We start from the raw sequence: 17,884 nt of genomic DNA, 5'->3' as shown, positions 1-17,884 counted from the left end.
GGATAGAGTAAACATGGACCGATGGAAATCATTCCTATTTCCACCAATTAGATGTCTTTTTGATAAATGCAATGATTATTATTAGGACTTTTTCGCTATCCAATGAAGTATGTAAATGAACCACGCTCCCCCATGCTCTTCTATATCTATCGCCCGAATCTATGATTTCTTCCACTCTTGCGATATCTCACGACTCTGTATTTCCACATCCGCAACCTTTCAATCTCGCGTCAACTTGGCGCGAAGCTGCCCTCCGAACATGTAAAAGACATATGGGATAAACACCATGCCAACACCAATAAATGCAAGCAGCCACGAGGCCCACTGAAGACCAAGGCGATCATACATCTGGGTAGTGAACAACGGGAAAGCAGCACCACCTCCGGATCGCAAAAACACTTTCGCAGCCAGAGCCGACGCAGCATATTTCTGATAAGAATCAATGATGTAGTTGTTCACGGAGTAATAGCACAACACCATTCCGTATCCGAAGGCAATTCCCGACGAAGCGGGTCCCACCCAGATGATATGTTTGAAAGACGTAGCACCCAGCAAGAAGAATGCAATAGGGATGAATGGAGCTCCGATGAGGGCACCGATCAGTCGATCTTCGGGGGTGGGTGTTCGCGAGTCATAAATTCGCTTGAATTGCTTCTCGATGACAGGGGTTGTCGCCAATGAGAAGCCGGCGCCGATCAAAATGGGAATGAACATTAAGCCGATCTGACCATCGTTGTAGCCATAAAGCTTGCCGAAGATAACTGGGTAAGCGAAGAAGAAGGCGTAAAGCATAGAGTAGATTAGAACGATGTACATGCACATGAGATCAAGGACTGGCTCCGTCATAATCATTGTAATCGGGCGGATCAGACTTGTGCGAGCAATATCGCGTAGAGTGAGCTTGGTTTGCTCTTGTTCTGTGATGATGTTTGGATTGCCAGTCTCCTTTCGAAGCTTGGCAGCTCGTCGCTTGAGAATGACAGGCGCGTAAGTCTCGGGGATCAGGCCGATCATGATCATGATCACGCCGGCAAATGCCATGTTTGTCCAGAAGAATAGATCTAATCGACCGCTTCCAACATTGATCCAACCGGTCACAATGGGGCCGATAACAGGTCCACAGTATGGCGCAGCGGCGAAATAGGCGATAGCCATGCCGCGCTCCTCAGTGCTCCAAATGTCTGCAATGGTACCTCCAGCGAGAGATAGACCCGAACTGGAAAAAACACCGCAGAGAAACCGACACACAAGGAGACCTCCAATGTTAGGCGAGAGCGCGCACGGGATATTGAAAATGACATAAAGCCCCAGTGAGATAATATAAACGGGCCGTCGACCGATGATCTCGGACAAGGGAGACCAGAGCAACGGGCCGACTGCGAAACCACAGACCATGATCGAGCAAGTCAAGATAGCAACTTCCAACGAAACATGATACTTTTCCTGGATCAATCCCAGACCACCCGTGACGATGGACGAGCCATAAGCAATGCACACCACCAATGCTGAGGCGACCAGTGTAATATACCACCGATAAAGACGGGACCAGTTATGGGGATGCTCTGGATCTCCAATAGTAAAGGTCACATATTCTGTGCCTTTGTCGGGACATTTCTCGAGGTCTATAGGGAACCTGTTGCGTTGTGTGGCCGCAGTAGACGTAGAGACTCGAGATCGAACTTGTTCCAAGGTAGCTTGTGGAACGAGACCAGTGCTAGTCTCGATAACATATTCTTCCGGGAACAAAGGGCTTTCCGTTCGTCCAACTTCGGGGTAGTTGTAGTCCAGTGGTGCAGGGTGCTCCGATATTCCAATGTTACGCAGGGTTTCTCGTGTCTCCCTCCTGGTGAGATGCAAAGGTTGCACGGGATCGGGGGTCTCTTGGGACTCGGGTATCGTTGATTCAGTCATGATGAGACCTCATAAGCTTTGATGATTGATGAATGTATCTGAGGATCAGGCAAATATGTGGGAGGTACCTCCATACTTATAAGTATGATGGGCTTCACGAATGTCTAGAAAATATTCCTCTGGCCGAAGCATCTCCGAAATAAGGCGCAAAGATGCAAAGTCAGATGTCATGCATGATGTCATGCATGATGCAATTTGATGGGTCTCACTCTTCTTGGAAGCTTCAAGCCTAGCTTGCGTTACTTTTCGCATATAGTTCGGAGAACCTGGTTGACATGGGGCTAGAGTGGGGGGCGAAACTCGGCATAATATCGGTGCCGAGTTAAATCCGAGTTAAATCTGACTGTGCTCGGCATGCTTAAACCGATCGCATTCGAAAAGCTACATATTTGACTCATGCGAAGGTTTTCGATCGCATTATAGATTAAGACGGATTTCTCAAGAAGGCTTAGATCCTTTTAACTGCATTTCAAATCCTCGAGGCTCGATGACTGGCATAGCTCTTCTTGATCGTCAAAAGGTTCGATTCCAAGGCTAAGAAAGCTCATTCGCTAACAAGAGCGGTACCTAGCAATAGGATCCATCAAGCTCTTATCTATTTATTTGTTTACGTTCCAGACCTATGTATCTAACCTCACGACATTTCGGAATGTCAATACCCGTGTTTACCAAGTCTTATGGCAGTGGTGGAGCTCCCTCACACTTGAACCCCTTTAGCCTCTTAGGAATAGGTCGCAAACCAAGGTCCACAAAATCTTAAATAGGACACTGCATTACTCATGAGGCTGATAGAGTTGACATCTATGCGTACGCTGTTTTGTTCGATATCTTTAAACAGCATGGAGACGGTGATTGGGTAGAAAACAAATCATACTTCCAGGTCATCTATCGAATGACAAAGGCACAGCGTGGCTTCAGTTGGCAGATTCCCAATCACTCTGGAAAAACACCGTCTTGTCTACCATTTGTTGTCAAAAACTTCCCCGCCTACATAGTTAATTAATTCCTTCACGGGTGGAAGATGATCCCGACCGGCACCAAAACGCATGCCTTGAAGAAGAACCTTGCGGTAGTTCTTGCCAGGGGCCACTTTTCCCAACACATATTCTTGGCGAGTCTCGACACGAGTTGGGACAGGAATTGAGCGACCGACTATAGCTTCCATGCCCTGCCAGGCGAATGTGATCGCTTCTTTCGCCCCACCAGGGATACCAGCGGCATCCAGCATGAAGATCTTTGTATTGGGATATTCTTTCTGGATGAACGCCGAGATGTTAGGGTTGAAGGCTCCACCTCCGCACATGAAGATTTCCGCTATCTCGAGGTCCTTTGGTGCATAGCGACGATAGTGGTCCACGATGGCCTGGGCAGTAACACGAGTGATCGTGGCGACGACATCGTCCGGTTTCAAACCCTTCGCATCGGCCTTGCGGATCAATTCATACGCAAGTGTATCTCGAAAGACCTCCCGACCCGTGGTCTTCGGTGGCTCCAAAGCGAAGTATGGATGGGTCAAAATGTCATCCACGAGCTCTTGGTCCACCGTACCCCGGGCGCCCATCTCGCCATCCTTGTCATACTCGCGCTCTCCATCGGTATAATGCCGTACTACAGCATCGATAAAAATATTACCTGGGCCTGTGTCAAAGTCGTAGCATTCATTGACCCCGCCATGCGTGTCAGGTGGAATGAAGCAAACGTTGGCGATACCCCCAATGTTCTGACACGCGCGTAACTTGGTAGGATGATGTAACAACAGGGCATCGAAGAAAGCAATGAGTGGCGCCCCCTGGCGTCCTGCAGCTTGGTCACTCACGCGAAAGTCGGTCACGGATGTGATACCAGTACGCGACGCGAGGAAACACCCCTCGGCCATTGTCAGGGCGCTCCGTGTCTCGCCTGGCTCTGGCATGGAAAGTAGCCAGATAGTTTGGCCATGCGATCCGAGGACATCTATAGAATTGATATCCACATAATAATCCTTGCAGAATTTGTGTACGGCGGAAGCGAATGTTTCGCCTAAGATAACGTTCACCTCTGATAATTCCGAAGGGGAAGTTTTGTTGTGGAGAATCATGTTCATTACTCTTTTTTTGATGACTGGTTCGAGTGGAATTTCGCCATACTAGATGGTATGTTTATTAGTTGCGAATAACTCGCTGAGCGCGATCAGGACGTACTTTCAGTAACTCAAAATGCATGGCCGAGTCTGGCGTTTCCTGGCGAAATCGACATAGCGCACAGTCAATTCCATCCTGTTGGATGTGTGTTAGGATCGGAATATATATCGCCAAACTTGTACTCAGATTCACGTACCATGGATGTTCCACTATTCAGGCCCAGGACAGTCAAGTCCAAGGGCTGATTAGGAAGGAGATCTTCCGAAGATGTTGAGCCCATAGTAGCGGATCAGTTCGATGGGTCGAGCACTCGAGTGAGGGATTCGACTTCCAACGGTACCTTTTAACAAAGAAATCTAACAAAGAAATGTCGGAGTCCGGTGCCCAGAAGCTGGCGTTGGCCAAGATTTAAATCCTGGCACCGACCGGCTCCTGCGCACTTTCCAACTCAGTTCCATGGCCAACTGCGGGGGAATAGGAAACACCGCCGTAACACACCCCCTCTCGAGTCCAGCTGCAATCCAGCATTCCTCTCGATCTCATATCCTTATCCTGTTTGTTCTTGTCCGTCCGTGCATGAACCAGACCGCTTGAAGGGTTGATCGGCAAAACGGGTATTTCCGAGGTCTAGCAGGCCGCTAACGCACGACAAAAGTCCACCAGCGCGGCCAGTGCTAAAAGGTTACACGCTTGAGGAGTGGTTCTTCCCCCCACGATTCCCCAGCAGCTCCATCCCGGTTGGAGAGAGAGCCCCAGCTGATCACCATCCCCCTGCCCATTACATCTTGTCTAAGTGGGACCCTTAAAGGGATCTCGCTGTCGCCTAGTGTAATCGCGGTTAGCCGCATGCCAAGCGGGATGATGGTTGGATATACGACGCTATGGAAGCGGCTTTCGCCACGTCAATTGAACGTGGCCATCCAGGCCTTCTCTCTCATCTCGATCTTCTTCGAGGGCTATGACCAGGGTGTCATGGGCGGCGTGAACGCCGCGCCAACATACGTGACTGAGGTTGGCATCGGGACTGCAGATGGGACAGTCACCAACACCACGCACCAGGGCGGCATTGTTAGCGTATATTATTTGGGCGCCATCTTTGGATGCTTCGGCGGCGGTTGGCTTGCTGACAGGATCGGACGCATCAATGGCCTGCTCGCTGGCTCTTTATTTGCGCTTGTTGGCGGCGCACTGCAGGCTGCTGCCCAGAACTCGAACTTTATGATCTGCGCCAGAGTTGTGACGGGGATTGGCACTGGTGGTGAGTGACCCTGGCTAGTGTGCATTAGTATGGCCCCTGCCTTAGCATGGTCCCCGTCGGCCAACTAAGGGAGTTTAGTGCATATAGACTAATTATTCTACCCAACAGCTTTAACTGGAATCACCCCTGTTCTCGTTTCTGAAACAAGCTCGGCAAACCATCGGGGTGGTTTTCTCGGCTACGTCTTTATTGCTAACTGTAAGTCGCCAAGAATAGCACTTGTCAGATATCGCCCAGGTTGTCGGCTAATTGGACACAGATCTAGGAATCTCGGTTGCCTACTGGATCTCGTTTGGGCTCGCATTTGTCAATAATGGGTATTCAGACGTTCGATGGCGATTCCTACTCGCGTTCCAATGCTTCCCTGCTCTGTTTCTTGTGCTGTTTATCAAAATGCTGCCGGATAGCCCCCGCTATTTGGCTTCCGTTGGACGGAAGGAAGAAGCTCGTGATCTCTTGATTCGGATTCGCCAGGGCAGTGCGACTTCGGACGAGATCGATCGGGAGTATCTTGAAATTATCACCACTGCACGAGAGAGTAAACCTAGCTCACCTGTTCAATTTGCGAAGATCCTATTTGGACAAGGAGGACGACCCGGCACGAATCTAGCTCGTCGAGCATGGCTATGTGTCTGGCTGCAGATTATGGCCTCGTGGACTGGTATTACGGTGAGTGGACCACTGAAATCATTGGATTAAACTTGTTGCTTATCTAGAGGCATAGGCGGTTACGGCATACTCCCCGGTCCTCCTGAAGCAGGCTGGATATAGCGATATCAAGCAGAACGGTCTTGCGGGCGGGATCAACACAATTGGCATCATCGGAACGATCATCAGTGCGCAAATCGTCGATCTTCTGGGACGCCGAGTATGCTTAATGGGCGGTGCCGGCGTCTTGTCTACTGTCAACCTCATTGTAAGTTTGTCTCCATTCACTGACCGCATGTCAACGTAGCTGACCCCCTGCTAGGCTGGGGCCGTATATGAAGGATCACTTCACCACCCCGAAAATGCAGCCCGATACGCGCCAGGTGCGGTCACAATGCTGTTCTTATTTAACATCGGGTAATTCGGGCGAGGCATGCTATATGAATGAAAGATGGAGACTAATCGCCTATAGGTATGCGGCTACCTGGGGTACTGTCGCGTTTCTGTTCCCAACGGAGATCTTCCCTAGCGACTTGAGAGCCCAAGGAAATGGTTTCGGCATCACTGGCTGGGCTCTTGGTGTCGGAATGACAACGCTTGTCAACCCGATCATGTTTGATAGCCTGAAAGTATGGCCTGAGTGATACCTCTGACTTTGACTTGGGTAATGCTAACATTGAGCAGAGTCGCACCTACTTCTTATTTGCGGGCCTCAACCTACTTTGGATTCCGATTGTTTTCCTCTGTGAGTGTTACTTGTTGTCTAGCTATTCCCTCGTCTCTGATCTAATCCCACTTGCTAGTCTACCCCGAAACCCGCAACCGCTCCTTGGAATCCATTGAGGCGCTCTTCTCGACGGCGAGTCCATTCTACTGGAAGATGGAACAGGCTTACAAACTCCATGGGGATGTTCTCGCCGAGCACGGAGTGTCTGAGGACTCCTCTGACGCCGGTCGGAGCGAATTAATCTCTGCTGAAAAGCAGGAGCCGGAACACACTCACGTTTGAAGGATACATTGGAGTTCTTTTATCTTATATAATGCATTATAATCTCGACGGGCGCTCGCATACAGGAACAATTGGGATAGAGGGAGACTTAGGAATGTGACCATGATAGAATATTGATTCAAGCGATCTACTTTCCAATCTACTATATTACAAGCACATCCCTTTTGATGACGCCTCTGCCCGTGGAGCCCCACACTCTCTCCTCAGCAAAGGTCGTGGCCGCCGATTCGTCGCGAGTGGCAGTCTGTGACACGCTGCTGAGTCAGCCCAGAAAAGAAGCGCCAGTGCAACCTCTCTTGCGTGGGACAGTTCGTTTCCAACGATTCGTGACGCATAAACTACTGGAGATGGCTTTCAGGATCACCGGTTAAAGCCCTCTCTGCGCCCGTTTTACCTTTCACCACGTTTCCGCCCTACACTTGCGCGCCGAGGACGCGATCTCTACCCCCACGGAGACGCCTCCTGAGACCCCCTCTCCCCACGGAACTTTCTAGCGGGAAACCTTTTCACGACCAGCACCAAGCTTTTAAGCGCGTGGGCATTAGGCCGATCGTTGAATGTCGCCAAAACCGCGAAAGCTTCAGCGCGTCTCCAAGGCCTGTATGTCCTTCTCCCCGCAATCTCTGTTCCTCTCGGAAACGACCTGCTCCACTTTTGATATGCGCTTGGCAGATCCCCAGATATGAGCAAGCCCCGTGAACTAACCGCTTGCTAGGCGACTTCTGCAATCGGCGCAGCATCAAATGCGGCACAAGCGAAGACCGGCTAGGCCGATGCCAGAATTGCGCAGACTTCGATGTCCCTTGCACCTATGATCGTCCTGCCAAAAGGCGGGGCGTCAAAGCTGGAGCCAAGGGAAATATACGGGAGACGCCCGTGCAAACATCATCGGTAGGCCAACTCCCAGTCGGTCGGGTCCCGGCGCCAGAGAGAGCCTCTGGATCGTCTGCGTCTAGGAGCTCAATGTATCACGAAACGGCTTCTCGGCCATCATTGACAGGGGATCCTTGGATCTCCTTCAACACGGGTTGGTCAACGACCGAGGGGTATGATGACGATGGCGCCCTCCGCAATTCCTGGAAAGCTTTTGCAATCTCCAGTGATCAGCAGATCAGGAACCTTGTTCAGGTATACTTTGAGATTGTTTATCCGATGTACGACTCATCTAGATCCCCCCCCATCCCCCCCCCCCCTTTTCTTCTCGTCCTAGGCTGGCTTGACTAACCTGGCCTCCAGATTCCCTCTTTTCCATAAGCAATCATTCATCGAAAGAATCAATAACCAAGAACACCTCCGAAACCAAGGACTATTTGCCTCCACCATGGCGGTTTGTGCATTGGTTTCGGGACGGGCGCGCGATGGCGCGTTATATTCCACTCGATGGCAACGTGAAGAGCTCATCGAGCCCCCATCAGAAGCCTTTTATGCAGCGGCCAAGGACTCCTTTCCTCGAGACTTAGCCCTTGCAAGGGGGTTCAATTATATGCGTGCATGTGCCATACTTGCGATCGCTAGTATCCAGAATGGCCAGATCAAGAACTTGCAGAAATATTCTGGCATGTACCACACCTTGACAACAATGGAGGGACTTCATGATGAGAAGCTGTGGCCAAAAGATATTGGGATTATTGAGACGGAGGAACGGCGGAGATTGGTATGCCTTCCTGGAACTGCAGCTCCCGGTGCTCGTCTAACAGAGAGAATAGTTCTGGTCAATCTACACATTGGATATCTACGCCAGTATTGTATGGGGGGGCATCATTCGATACCGTGAAGCCCATTCCCTAGTACGGTATCCTAGTGAACTGGATGATGAATTTATTACTCCACATGGCTACAGCTTACCACCATCACCAAAGTCAAGTACACTCGGCCCTGGTGATACTCCCGGCGTATCTCAGCAACGAGTATCATGGATGCATGGCTGGAACTTCACGACGGACCTATATCGAATACTGGAGCACGTGGTAGATGGGACGCGACGCCGCTTCTCATCCGCGAATGGCACCACCGAAGTATGGTCCCTTTTCAGTCCAGCGTCCATGTCAGAGCCGGCTGTCATGGAGCGAGTACTTTCGATGTATACTGCGCTGCCCTCACAGTTTCGTGAGACGCCGCCGACAACGGGGGATATGAGCAAGGATCTGTTTGGATTTCAGTCTGCAAATATCCAGGCAACATTACAGTTACTCCGAATGGTTCTTTTGTCTGCGGAGGAGATTGGGGTAGATCGGAAGTGCGATGTGGCTGGCGAGCTACTGAGCGTGTTTTCCAAAGTTCCGGTGGAGTACCTGAAGGCCATCAGCTCACCCCTGGTAAGTTCTGCTCGCACTTTAAATGAGTTTTCCCCGTACTAACTCGCCCTTAGCTACATCACCTCGGTGGCATTGGATATATCCTCGGTTCCGTCATGGAGGGAAGTCTCTCCGATGCATCCTATCAACGAGTACGGACATTACTGTAAGTCAACCCATTTGCTCGTCAACATGAATGTTCCCAACTCATCTCCCTCAGGCTTGAAATGGCAGATCTTCTCCACCGCTTTGAGACTGGTCTCCACCGTTCAGCGGGCGCCAGTCAGCGCCTACGCTCCCAGGTCGACCGGATCGACGGCTACATGCGCACGTCGCGGCTAGTCAATTTCTCGGTACCACCACCCCCTCCCAACGGTGCTTCCGTCCTACAAGTAAATATCAAGCCCGAGGCAATGGTTCCGCCGACCGTGTATCCTCACGCCGGTGCAGCCCAGGTGGGGGCCACCGCGGGTGTTGGTGATCAGATGATGCAGTTTCAGTTACCGCCGGAACTGCTCACCAATTGGCCGTGGCCGCTGGATAATTCTCATTCAGAGGGCTTCCTTCCGCTAGCATTTGAATAGTTGGGAACTTGGGGATGAACATCGGGTGGTGGTGCTGTTGATTTAATGTGTATATAATGGACATTGAGGCTCTTGGAACTTACATGATGACGATGCAATTGAACGAGGGGGCTCGCGCTTTGTCGATCGGGCTACTCCGTACATACCTATCAGGCTCTCTGGTTCATTTAGTCCTTCCCAATTGGTAAAGGAGAACATACTCGAACAGGATTGACGCGGACACGGGCGAGCGTTGTGCTCCATCCGGATGCCATATTGGAAGACCAGAGAACTGGTCTAGCTAAGTACGGTTCAACTCCATCTCTTTCAAGAGAGCTTTCCCAATGTCTTTCGAATCATCTCACCAAATAGCTTTTGATCCATCCCTCGGGTTACATATCTCCTAGAGCATAGCTAACAAGTCGATTCGGCCAAGGCTCAAACTCATGAGAACCCCATTGTGAACCAGTTCTTGGATACCGCTATCCTCGGTTGAACGATATCATTTTACGTGACCTTTACATGATTCGTGCGGAAAGGCACTATGCCTTATACGTACTGATGCAATCGCTTACGGATGTGTCGGTATCCCGCTCGGCCTTGGCTTTGGCGCCTGGACGCCTTCCGACGTCACATCTGTGACGCTAAACAGGACAGACCTCATTGCCGCGTCAGCTATCCGTTATCTACTTTGGGAGATTATTGCCTGTCCAGCAGGCTGAATTGCGAAAGTTTTTGAATGGAAAGCCGCTTAGTAGTGTTACCTGAGCTGAGCTAAGCTGAAATCCTCGTGAAATCCTCGATAGTATGTACGGTGATCTGCCCCCACATAGTAACGTAGCACTTCGTCCTATAAGTGGAAATCTTCGCTGTATCAGAGGAAAATATGAGTTCACCAAGGCTAAGAAGGAGAGGGGTAGCATTTTAGGAAGGACTACAGCCAGACTTCTAGAGCACTTCACTCAGAAAGGAGGTTATCAAGCCACTGAGGCAACTACAGAGCACGTTCAAGAAGGCATCCAAGTTGGCGCAGCGACCCACATCGACTCCACGCAATCGAATCTGGGGCTCCGTCACCTCCATAACCCTGCACAAGACCAGCAACATTGGGGAAAACTCCTGCGGGGGAATTCAGTCCCTGTTATTGTTCCCTAGACAGAATTTCCTCCAACTAGAAAGCGCCTACCACCAGGCTATATTACCATAACGGGATCAAAATCGAAGATGGCAGGCCTTAAAAGATGCCATCTCCCCGGTCTAGAGTGTGATATCGCGTTCGAGGTCCGGAAGACCGCTTGTCCCAATCAAACAAACACCAAATTTTTCTATACCTACGCCTAAACATGGCGCTGCCCCCAAAGTGGTACCAGGTACGTTCTGAATATCACTCCATTTATAACCAGCAACCTGCTAAACACCCATAGTTTCTGGTCTGTGTTTTCGCTTCACTAGGTTCCGTGCTCTACGGTTACGATCTGGGTGTCATTGCCGAGGCAATTGCCAGTCCCTCGCTGGTCAATGCTTTCAATGTCGATGCTACCAAAAGTGGAGCTGTCACGTCCGTGTTCACGGGAGGCGCCTTTTTCGGCGCTACTTTTGCGGGTCCACTGGGTGATTATGCGGGTCTAAAGAGAACTATTCTCGTGGGGGCGGTTATTTTCCTGCTGGGAGGGTACGTGAATGAGATACCCTGATTTACTTTGCATAAGCGTAAATGTGCTAACAAAAGATTAGTGGCCTTCAAACTGGTGCAACAAGCCTTAGTTACCTGTATGCCGGGCGGTCGATTGCTGGCTTGGGGTGAGTTTGTCAACATTTCCAGGCCTCGCAATGCATTTATAGAACCTAGGAAGCTAAGATTTACCCTTAAATTTAGTGTCGGAATCTTGGTTATGATCGTCCCGTTATATCAAGCAGAGCTGGCCCATCCTGATATTCGCGGTCGTATTACTTCGCTACAGCAGCTGATACTGGGAGTTGGATCTTTAGTGGCTGCTTGGATTTCCTGGGGCGCCTTTATCAATTTCGCCGACGACGATTCCCGCCAATGGCGCATCTCTCTCGGTATCCAGATGGTACCCGCCGTCTTCCTCGCCGCGCTTATCTTGCTCTTCCCCGAATCGCCGCTTGATTGATCACGGTCGACTCGACGAGGGACTGCAGACCTTGGCTCGACTGCACTCGGGCGGCGATATCAATGATCCCTGGGTGCAAACCGAATTCGACCAGATTCAGACTTCTATTGCAAACGAGCACGAGGCGGAGGCCAAGTCGTATACTGAGCTTTTCACTGACCCGTCGTGCTTCCGTCGCCTTTTCCTGGCGTGTTCGATCCAAGCCGCTTGCCAAATGACGGGTGTCAGTGCTATTCAGTACTTTAGTACTACGATTTTCAAGCAAATTGGTATTGCCACCAACGATACTCTCAAGTATCAGGGCATCAGCTCTATTCTCGCTATTATTGCTCAGTTCTGCTGTCTGTTGTTCATTGACAAGACTGGTCGTCGCTGGCCGCAGATCATTGGCAATCTGGTTAACTGTGTCTTCTTTGTACGTGACACCTTGCCTTCGCCCAGTTCTACCTTTAACTAACTTGTATGGATCATTCCTACGATCCTGATTGCGAAGTTCCCTCCTGGAACCACCCACAACAACGCCGCTAGCTGGGGGTTCATCGTGATGACCTGGTGCTATAACTTCTCCTTCAGCGCAACCATTGGTCCACTTACCTGGATTATCTGCTCCGAAATCTTCGATACAAAGACACGTTCCAAGGGTGTTCCTATCGCTACAATGACCTCGTTTGCATTCAACACGCTGATCGGCCAGGTGACCAACGTCGCCATTGAACGGATTGGTGGCTGGCGTTACTACATTGTCTTCTGTGTCTGTAATTTCACAAACGCGATTTTCTTCTGGCTCATATTGCCCGAGACTGCCAAGCTTCCGCTGGAGGACATGAACGCATTGTTCAAGACTGAGCCATGGCTCGTACCTGGAACTCAGTCTCGGAAGTTTAATGAGCGAAAGAAGTTGGGTAACAGTCTGCAGATTGCGGCGAGGACTAAGCAGGAGAATATTGGGTTTGTGCATGAGGAGGATGTTAGAGGTGTTTAGTTCATGTTGTTTGCCCCGTCCACTATCGCTAAGCCTTGCTAGAATGGGTTGGTGATCTTGTTGTATAGGATGCCTTATTACTTATGCAGGCAGGTAATCTGTTTTCGAGTGTCTATTGTCAGTTCATGTGATACCTATGAATAAACATCTATAGTTGCCTATCGTTGGACAAGCCAGCCAAGCGTCCGTGCTGAAGCTTATGATTGAGCTCAAGCACCCGGCAGATCTAGTCCCTGCTATCTTCTATACTGTTGAAGTCTCGACGATCTATAGTGAATAAACTTATTCTCCAAATCATTCCTTGAGGTACTGATCAAACCATGCCACAGCCTGGTCAAAGGCCTGCTCCTTCGCAAACTTCTGACGAGGCTTCGACAAATCACACCGAACAGCAAACCCATGTTCCACATCCGAGAACACATTTATTTGATATGGAACGTGCAGACCATCCAAGATCTCCTCACTCTCGTGCCGTTTGGCAGTTGTAAAGACAAAGTCTCGCACTGATTAGGAAATGTTAGTCCCCGGCAGGTAGAATACAACTCAGCACACAGAGACTCACCAGCGGCTGCAATACTGAGCGGCCCCTCTATACCCTTCAATTCATCTGGTTCAACCATCGTCGGATGTGCTATGAATCCAGCATCCAGCTTGCCTGGCTTCAGATATCGACAGACATACTTCCCGCCAAAACAATAGCCCACACCACCGATACGTTTGCATCCAAGGTTTTCGCGCATCTCATTAAGTACTACATTAATGATAGGCTCTGTCTGCATGGGCATGTGGTTTTTCAACCAGTCCATGATGCTGAAGCCTTCTGGTCTGTTGAGCGGGACAGAATCACCGTTGAATAGATCTGGCATGACGACAAAGTAGCCCTTGGCGGCAAATTGGTCTGCGATAAGCTGGGCATTGATAAATTCGTGCCCTATTACATCGGTCAAGATGAGGATGGCGTTTTCGGTGAATTTGGTGGGTGGATATGCAAAGTATGTTGAGACTGGAGAGGTTGTTAGACGTCCTTATTGTGGCCCTGGAAGTATAGGACGTACTATCGCTGATGGTTTTGATTTCACCCTTGGCTTCTCCCTCGTGGAGAGAGCCCATGGTACAACAATGAGATAGTAGATTGGAAGTCATTCTACCGAGGCCGACTGGGTTCTGTTTTCACGTTGGAGGAGTGTGTACGACAGTGATGGCCAACATAGTAGGTAGGGTTCGGGTATATACCAGCCATTTTTTCGGTGATAACAACACTTTTCAAGTACCGGACATAAGATAGACGAGTATCTAAATCCAACTAGATCCGTAAAGTCCGCAAGACCCTGGTCTTTTAAATCTATCACAGCCTCGTCTTCTGGGATCTCACTATTCTGTAGCTGTGATTGGCTCGAACGGTCAGTTGCGCCTGTCGGAAAAAGTGGGTCTCTGCGATCTCGCGAGGCCGAAAAGTTCCCTGGAAAGCTCCCGACGTTCCTGTCGTCTGTTCGTTGCAGCCGATTCGACTTCCCCTCCAATTCCTCCCACACAACTCACCATGTCGGCCCGTTCTGCCTGGCGAGCCTTGCACTACAGTGCTAAACGCCGCACTATCCAACCCACGACTCCGTACCGCTGCTTTTCCTGCACCCGCCTGACCTTTGAGCAGGTCAAGCCCGAGCATGAGCGCATGACACACTTTGGCTTCACCAATGTGCCCCAGTCCGAGAAGGAGTCGCGAGGTATGCCACCTACCAGCCACCAATGCGGCCGATATCACCATCTCCCTACGAATACCATGCTAACCCTCACTCTCCACCAGTCGGCGCCGTCTTCAGCTCCGTCGCCTCCTCATACGATAACATGAACGACCTAATGTCCCTGGGCATCCACCGCCTCTGGAAAGACCACTTCGTGCGCTCCCTCAACCCAGGCACACCAGTCGCCAATCGACCCGCCGACGCCAAAGACCAAGGTTGGAACATCCTCGATATCGCCGGCGGGACCGGCGACATCGCCTTCCGCATGCTCGACCACGCAACAAACATCAACCACGACCTCCAAACCCGCGTCACAATCAGCGACATCAACGCCGACATGCTGGCCGAAGGCCGCAAGCGCTCCCTCGAAACACCCTACTACAACACCCCGCGTCTCTCCTTCGTCGAGGCCAACGCCGAACACATGCCGCACATCCCCGACAACTCGGTCGACCTGTACACCGTTGTCTTTGGGATTCGCAATTTCACGGATAAACAGGCCGCGCTGAACGAGGCATTCCGTGTGCTCAAGCCCGGCGGTGTGTTTGCGTGCATGGAGTTTAGTAAGGTGGAGAACCCGGTGTTTGACGCTGTGTACAAGAGGTGGAATTTTAGTGCGATTCCCCTGATTGGGCAGGTTGTTGCCGGCGATCGGGATAGTTATCAGTATTTGGTGGAGAGTATTGAGCGGTTCCCCAGTCAGGAGGAGTTCCGGGGTATGATTCAGAAGGCTGGGTTTTTGATTCCTGGTAAGGGCTATGAGAATTTGACGGGGGGGATTGCTGCTATTCACAAGGGTATCAAGCCGGTTACTCCGGCGTGAAGCTCAATGCTTGTGGCTTGAAGCTTGAAGCTTGAGAGTTGATGTTTGATTCCAGGGAGGGATGAGAAACTCGGAATCAGTGGGGGATGATGGTGTCTCCATTGGTTTTGCCCACCGGCAGGTGGAGAATGGCTTTGTACACTAGCTTGTTACATTTTTCTGCAACAATTGTATTATTCTGACTACTTCAATTCTACCAATGTTTGAAGGAATAATGGCTGAACCCTGTAAGATATGTAGCCCGCGGGTTTATGCTTGGGGCATTTTGAATGCAGTATATCGAAAAGTATTAACAATGAAAACAATATCAACAAGAAACAAAAGTCTATGCAAGCCCCATCGACGGGGGCAGAAAAACAGGCGTAACATCGTCAACCCATGTGCAACCAATGCAGATGGTATGTGCAGAGTGGGGATAATAAGTAGATGCGAGAAGAAAAACGAGATATGTCGATGAATCGAAATATCTCATCAGCTCATATATCCAGTGCCCACAGCTTATCCAGTCCAAAGGTCCTCTGCCTCCATAACTCCAATACAGCTTTCCGGAGACGTAATATCTTTCATGACTGCAATAACTGATATAGGATCTGGGCCATCTCGGGATGTGGAGACGATACGACGCAGCTCGGCCAGCGGGGTGGACTCGGCCACCCGGAACCAATTGGCCCGGGGTACGGCCAGCGGTTGGTCAGAGTCCTGAGTCACGGCATCGGACACGCGTAGATCGACATTTGTATGTCGGGACAGTAGAGAGCGGATGCGCCGAGGCGGGACAAGTTCAGAGGCAGATAGGAAGACCCATGACTTGGCATTTGGATGCTGGATGGCTGTGAGGAGAATGTCCAGTAATCGTACATCGCTGGCAGATTTAGACGGGGATGCCGACGCTGTAGGAATTTGATCGAGGGAGACGAGCATGTCTAACGTTATTGATCGATGCTCTGGGGGTTGTTGGAGAGTGAATGGCGGGATAGACGAGCCATTTGAGAGCTCTTCCCAAGGCAAGGAAATCGATGAAGAAGGAGAATCGAACACCGTCGTGGATGCCCCGCTGGACGGTGTAGTCGATGGCGTCGCTCCAGCTGCTGCCGCCGCCGCTGCTCCAATTGCACCTCCGGGGTGATAACTGCGGAAGACATCGGCGGGGCCTCTTCCGGGGTCAGTGTGCAACTTTCGTGCCGTGGCGATGGCCAAAGCATCTCCGAGACACAACGCTACCGTTGTCGATGATGTTGGGGCACTAACACCAAGAGAAGCTTCCTCCTCTTCGTGGATAGGCGCCGGTAGAAGAACTCCCATGCCGAGGGGACCATGCAGGGAAAGCAAGGGACATGCGTCGGGCTGAGTATGCGACGAGAGAGCGATGATAGGGACTGTCGTAGGAATGTATGGGAGCAGACAGAGCAGCTCTGGCGAGCGACCAGAAAACGAGATAAGAAGCATCGTATCGTTCTATCACCGCGCGACAATTAGCATACCCACGTTTGCTCGAATCTTCTCGCAATGAACATCTCTCCGAATTTGCTTTTGCCAAGTTGCTTTTGCCAAGTTGCTTTTGCCAAGTTGCTTTTGCCAAAAATGCACCCATCAAAAGCAAACATTCGAGATGCAGGGTGGCTTACCGGTCGAACCAATCCCAAATCCCCATGCAACGCCTCCGTCGGATGCAAGAAAGCACTGTAAATCCCCAAACTATTCATCGTCGCCTCAATCTTCCGTCCAATCTTCCCACTCTTTCCCACCCCGCACACCACCAACTTGCCCGACTCGCGCACCGTACGCGCGATCAAGTCCACTGCACGGGCGAGATCCTGCTGCGCCCGCGCATCAGTCTGATAGAGGTGTTCGAGGTGCGTGAGGGCCGCGCGCTCGGTGGACATGACATGGAGAGCTGTGACGACTGCGGACGCATCATTCTTAGAGGAGGCCAATGCAGGTGAGGGCTCGTCGTCCAGGGGGTCGGGAGGGGTGAGCGGGCGCTGTGTCGCGTCGGAGGACATGGCGGGTGGGATGCTGAAAGGGTCAATGGATGTGTACACCATGATCCTGTCCTGTTTTTTTTTTTTGGTGGTTGCTTGACTGAACTCCCGGAAGGAGAAAGGGGAGGGCAAGGAGGGCAATTAGATATCAAGCCCTTTCAACTGAAGGGCCACGTCCCTGTCCAAGCCTTCCAAGGACGGGGTGGAAGAGGGACCAGGCTTACAGTCCGGGAAGATGTGGAGGGGGAGGGAGGGATGGAGCAGATCCGTCGATTGCGGAAGATAACAGGCGGGATCGTCAGCCGCTGAGCGGTTGTTACCTGGAAACAATTTGGGATTTCTGCCTGCGAAGCAGGTTATAGCTTGGAGATAGCCGGATGACTTTTCTTTCTAATTGGGGTTGCTGGATCTCTGATC

The 17,884-nt window shown here is 50.9% G+C and overlaps 8 protein-coding genes across 8 annotated transcripts; 4 read left to right on the top strand and 4 right to left on the bottom strand.

The window, feature by feature from the left end:
* Window positions 1–219: 219 nt before the first annotated feature.
* Window positions 220–1,911, bottom strand: N7458_002139 (MFS transporter; the record flags this gene model as incomplete). Its single annotated transcript, XM_056905522.1, has 1 exon — window positions 220–1,911. One exon carries the CDS (start codon window positions 1,909–1,911, stop codon window positions 220–222), a length of 1,692 nt encoding a protein of 563 aa, XP_056769629.1.
* A 958-nt stretch (window positions 1,912–2,869) lies between these two features.
* Window positions 2,870–4,311, bottom strand: N7458_002138 (uncharacterized protein; the record flags this gene model as incomplete). The annotated part of the gene is made up of 3 exons (XM_056905521.1): window positions 2,870–4,036; window positions 4,092–4,166; window positions 4,228–4,311. The coding sequence occupies 3 exons, from the start codon at window positions 4,309–4,311 to the stop codon at window positions 2,870–2,872; spliced, it is 1,326 nt and encodes a 441-aa protein (XP_056769628.1).
* Window positions 4,312–4,877: 566 nt separating this feature from the next.
* N7458_002137 (uncharacterized protein) lies at window positions 4,878–6,946 on the top strand (the record flags this gene model as incomplete). Its single annotated transcript, XM_056905520.1, has 8 exons — window positions 4,878–5,289; window positions 5,398–5,487; window positions 5,549–5,958; window positions 6,014–6,205; window positions 6,260–6,354; window positions 6,410–6,566; window positions 6,622–6,682; window positions 6,741–6,946. 8 exons carry the CDS (start codon window positions 4,878–4,880, stop codon window positions 6,944–6,946), a joined length of 1,623 nt encoding a protein of 540 aa, XP_056769627.1.
* Window positions 6,947–7,503: 557 nt separating this feature from the next.
* N7458_002136 (uncharacterized protein) lies at window positions 7,504–9,824 on the top strand (the record flags this gene model as incomplete). The annotated part of the gene is made up of 6 exons (XM_056905519.1): window positions 7,504–7,546; window positions 7,662–8,100; window positions 8,183–8,600; window positions 8,653–9,261; window positions 9,315–9,406; window positions 9,461–9,824. The coding sequence occupies 6 exons, from the start codon at window positions 7,504–7,506 to the stop codon at window positions 9,822–9,824; spliced, it is 1,965 nt and encodes a 654-aa protein (XP_056769626.1).
* A 1,322-nt stretch (window positions 9,825–11,146) lies between these two features.
* N7458_002135 (MFS major facilitator superfamily transporter) lies at window positions 11,147–12,920 on the top strand (the record flags this gene model as incomplete). The annotated part of the gene is made up of 6 exons (XM_056905518.1): window positions 11,147–11,173; window positions 11,228–11,475; window positions 11,538–11,603; window positions 11,680–11,878; window positions 11,958–12,353; window positions 12,432–12,920. The coding sequence occupies 6 exons, from the start codon at window positions 11,147–11,149 to the stop codon at window positions 12,918–12,920; spliced, it is 1,425 nt and encodes a 474-aa protein (XP_056769625.1).
* Window positions 12,921–13,214: 294 nt separating this feature from the next.
* Window positions 13,215–14,063, bottom strand: N7458_002134 (uncharacterized protein; the record flags this gene model as incomplete). Its single annotated transcript, XM_056905517.1, has 3 exons — window positions 13,215–13,423; window positions 13,483–13,923; window positions 13,976–14,063. The coding sequence occupies 3 exons, from the start codon at window positions 14,061–14,063 to the stop codon at window positions 13,215–13,217; spliced, it is 738 nt and encodes a 245-aa protein (XP_056769624.1).
* Window positions 14,064–14,460: 397 nt separating this feature from the next.
* N7458_002133 (class I SAM-dependent methyltransferase) lies at window positions 14,461–15,485 on the top strand (the record flags this gene model as incomplete). The annotated part of the gene is made up of 2 exons (XM_056905516.1): window positions 14,461–14,644; window positions 14,725–15,485. 2 exons carry the CDS (start codon window positions 14,461–14,463, stop codon window positions 15,483–15,485), a joined length of 945 nt encoding a protein of 314 aa, XP_056769623.1.
* Window positions 15,486–15,983: 498 nt separating this feature from the next.
* N7458_002132 (Arabinose 5-phosphate isomerase KdsD) lies at window positions 15,984–17,488 on the bottom strand (the record flags this gene model as incomplete). The annotated part of the gene is made up of 2 exons (XM_056905515.1): window positions 15,984–16,940; window positions 17,111–17,488. The coding sequence occupies 2 exons, from the start codon at window positions 17,486–17,488 to the stop codon at window positions 15,984–15,986; spliced, it is 1,335 nt and encodes a 444-aa protein (XP_056769622.1).
* Between the last annotated feature and the right edge of the window lie 396 nt (window positions 17,489–17,884).

Source organism: Penicillium daleae (genome assembly GCF_028827525.1).
Source record: "Penicillium daleae strain IBT 16125 chromosome Unknown utg000002l_segment0_segment0, whole genome shotgun sequence".
Lineage (NCBI taxonomy): Eukaryota > Fungi > Ascomycota > Eurotiomycetes > Eurotiales > Aspergillaceae > Penicillium > Penicillium daleae.
Note: the sequence above shows the minus strand (reverse complement) of the source record. Positions and strands in the feature narration are given on the sequence as shown.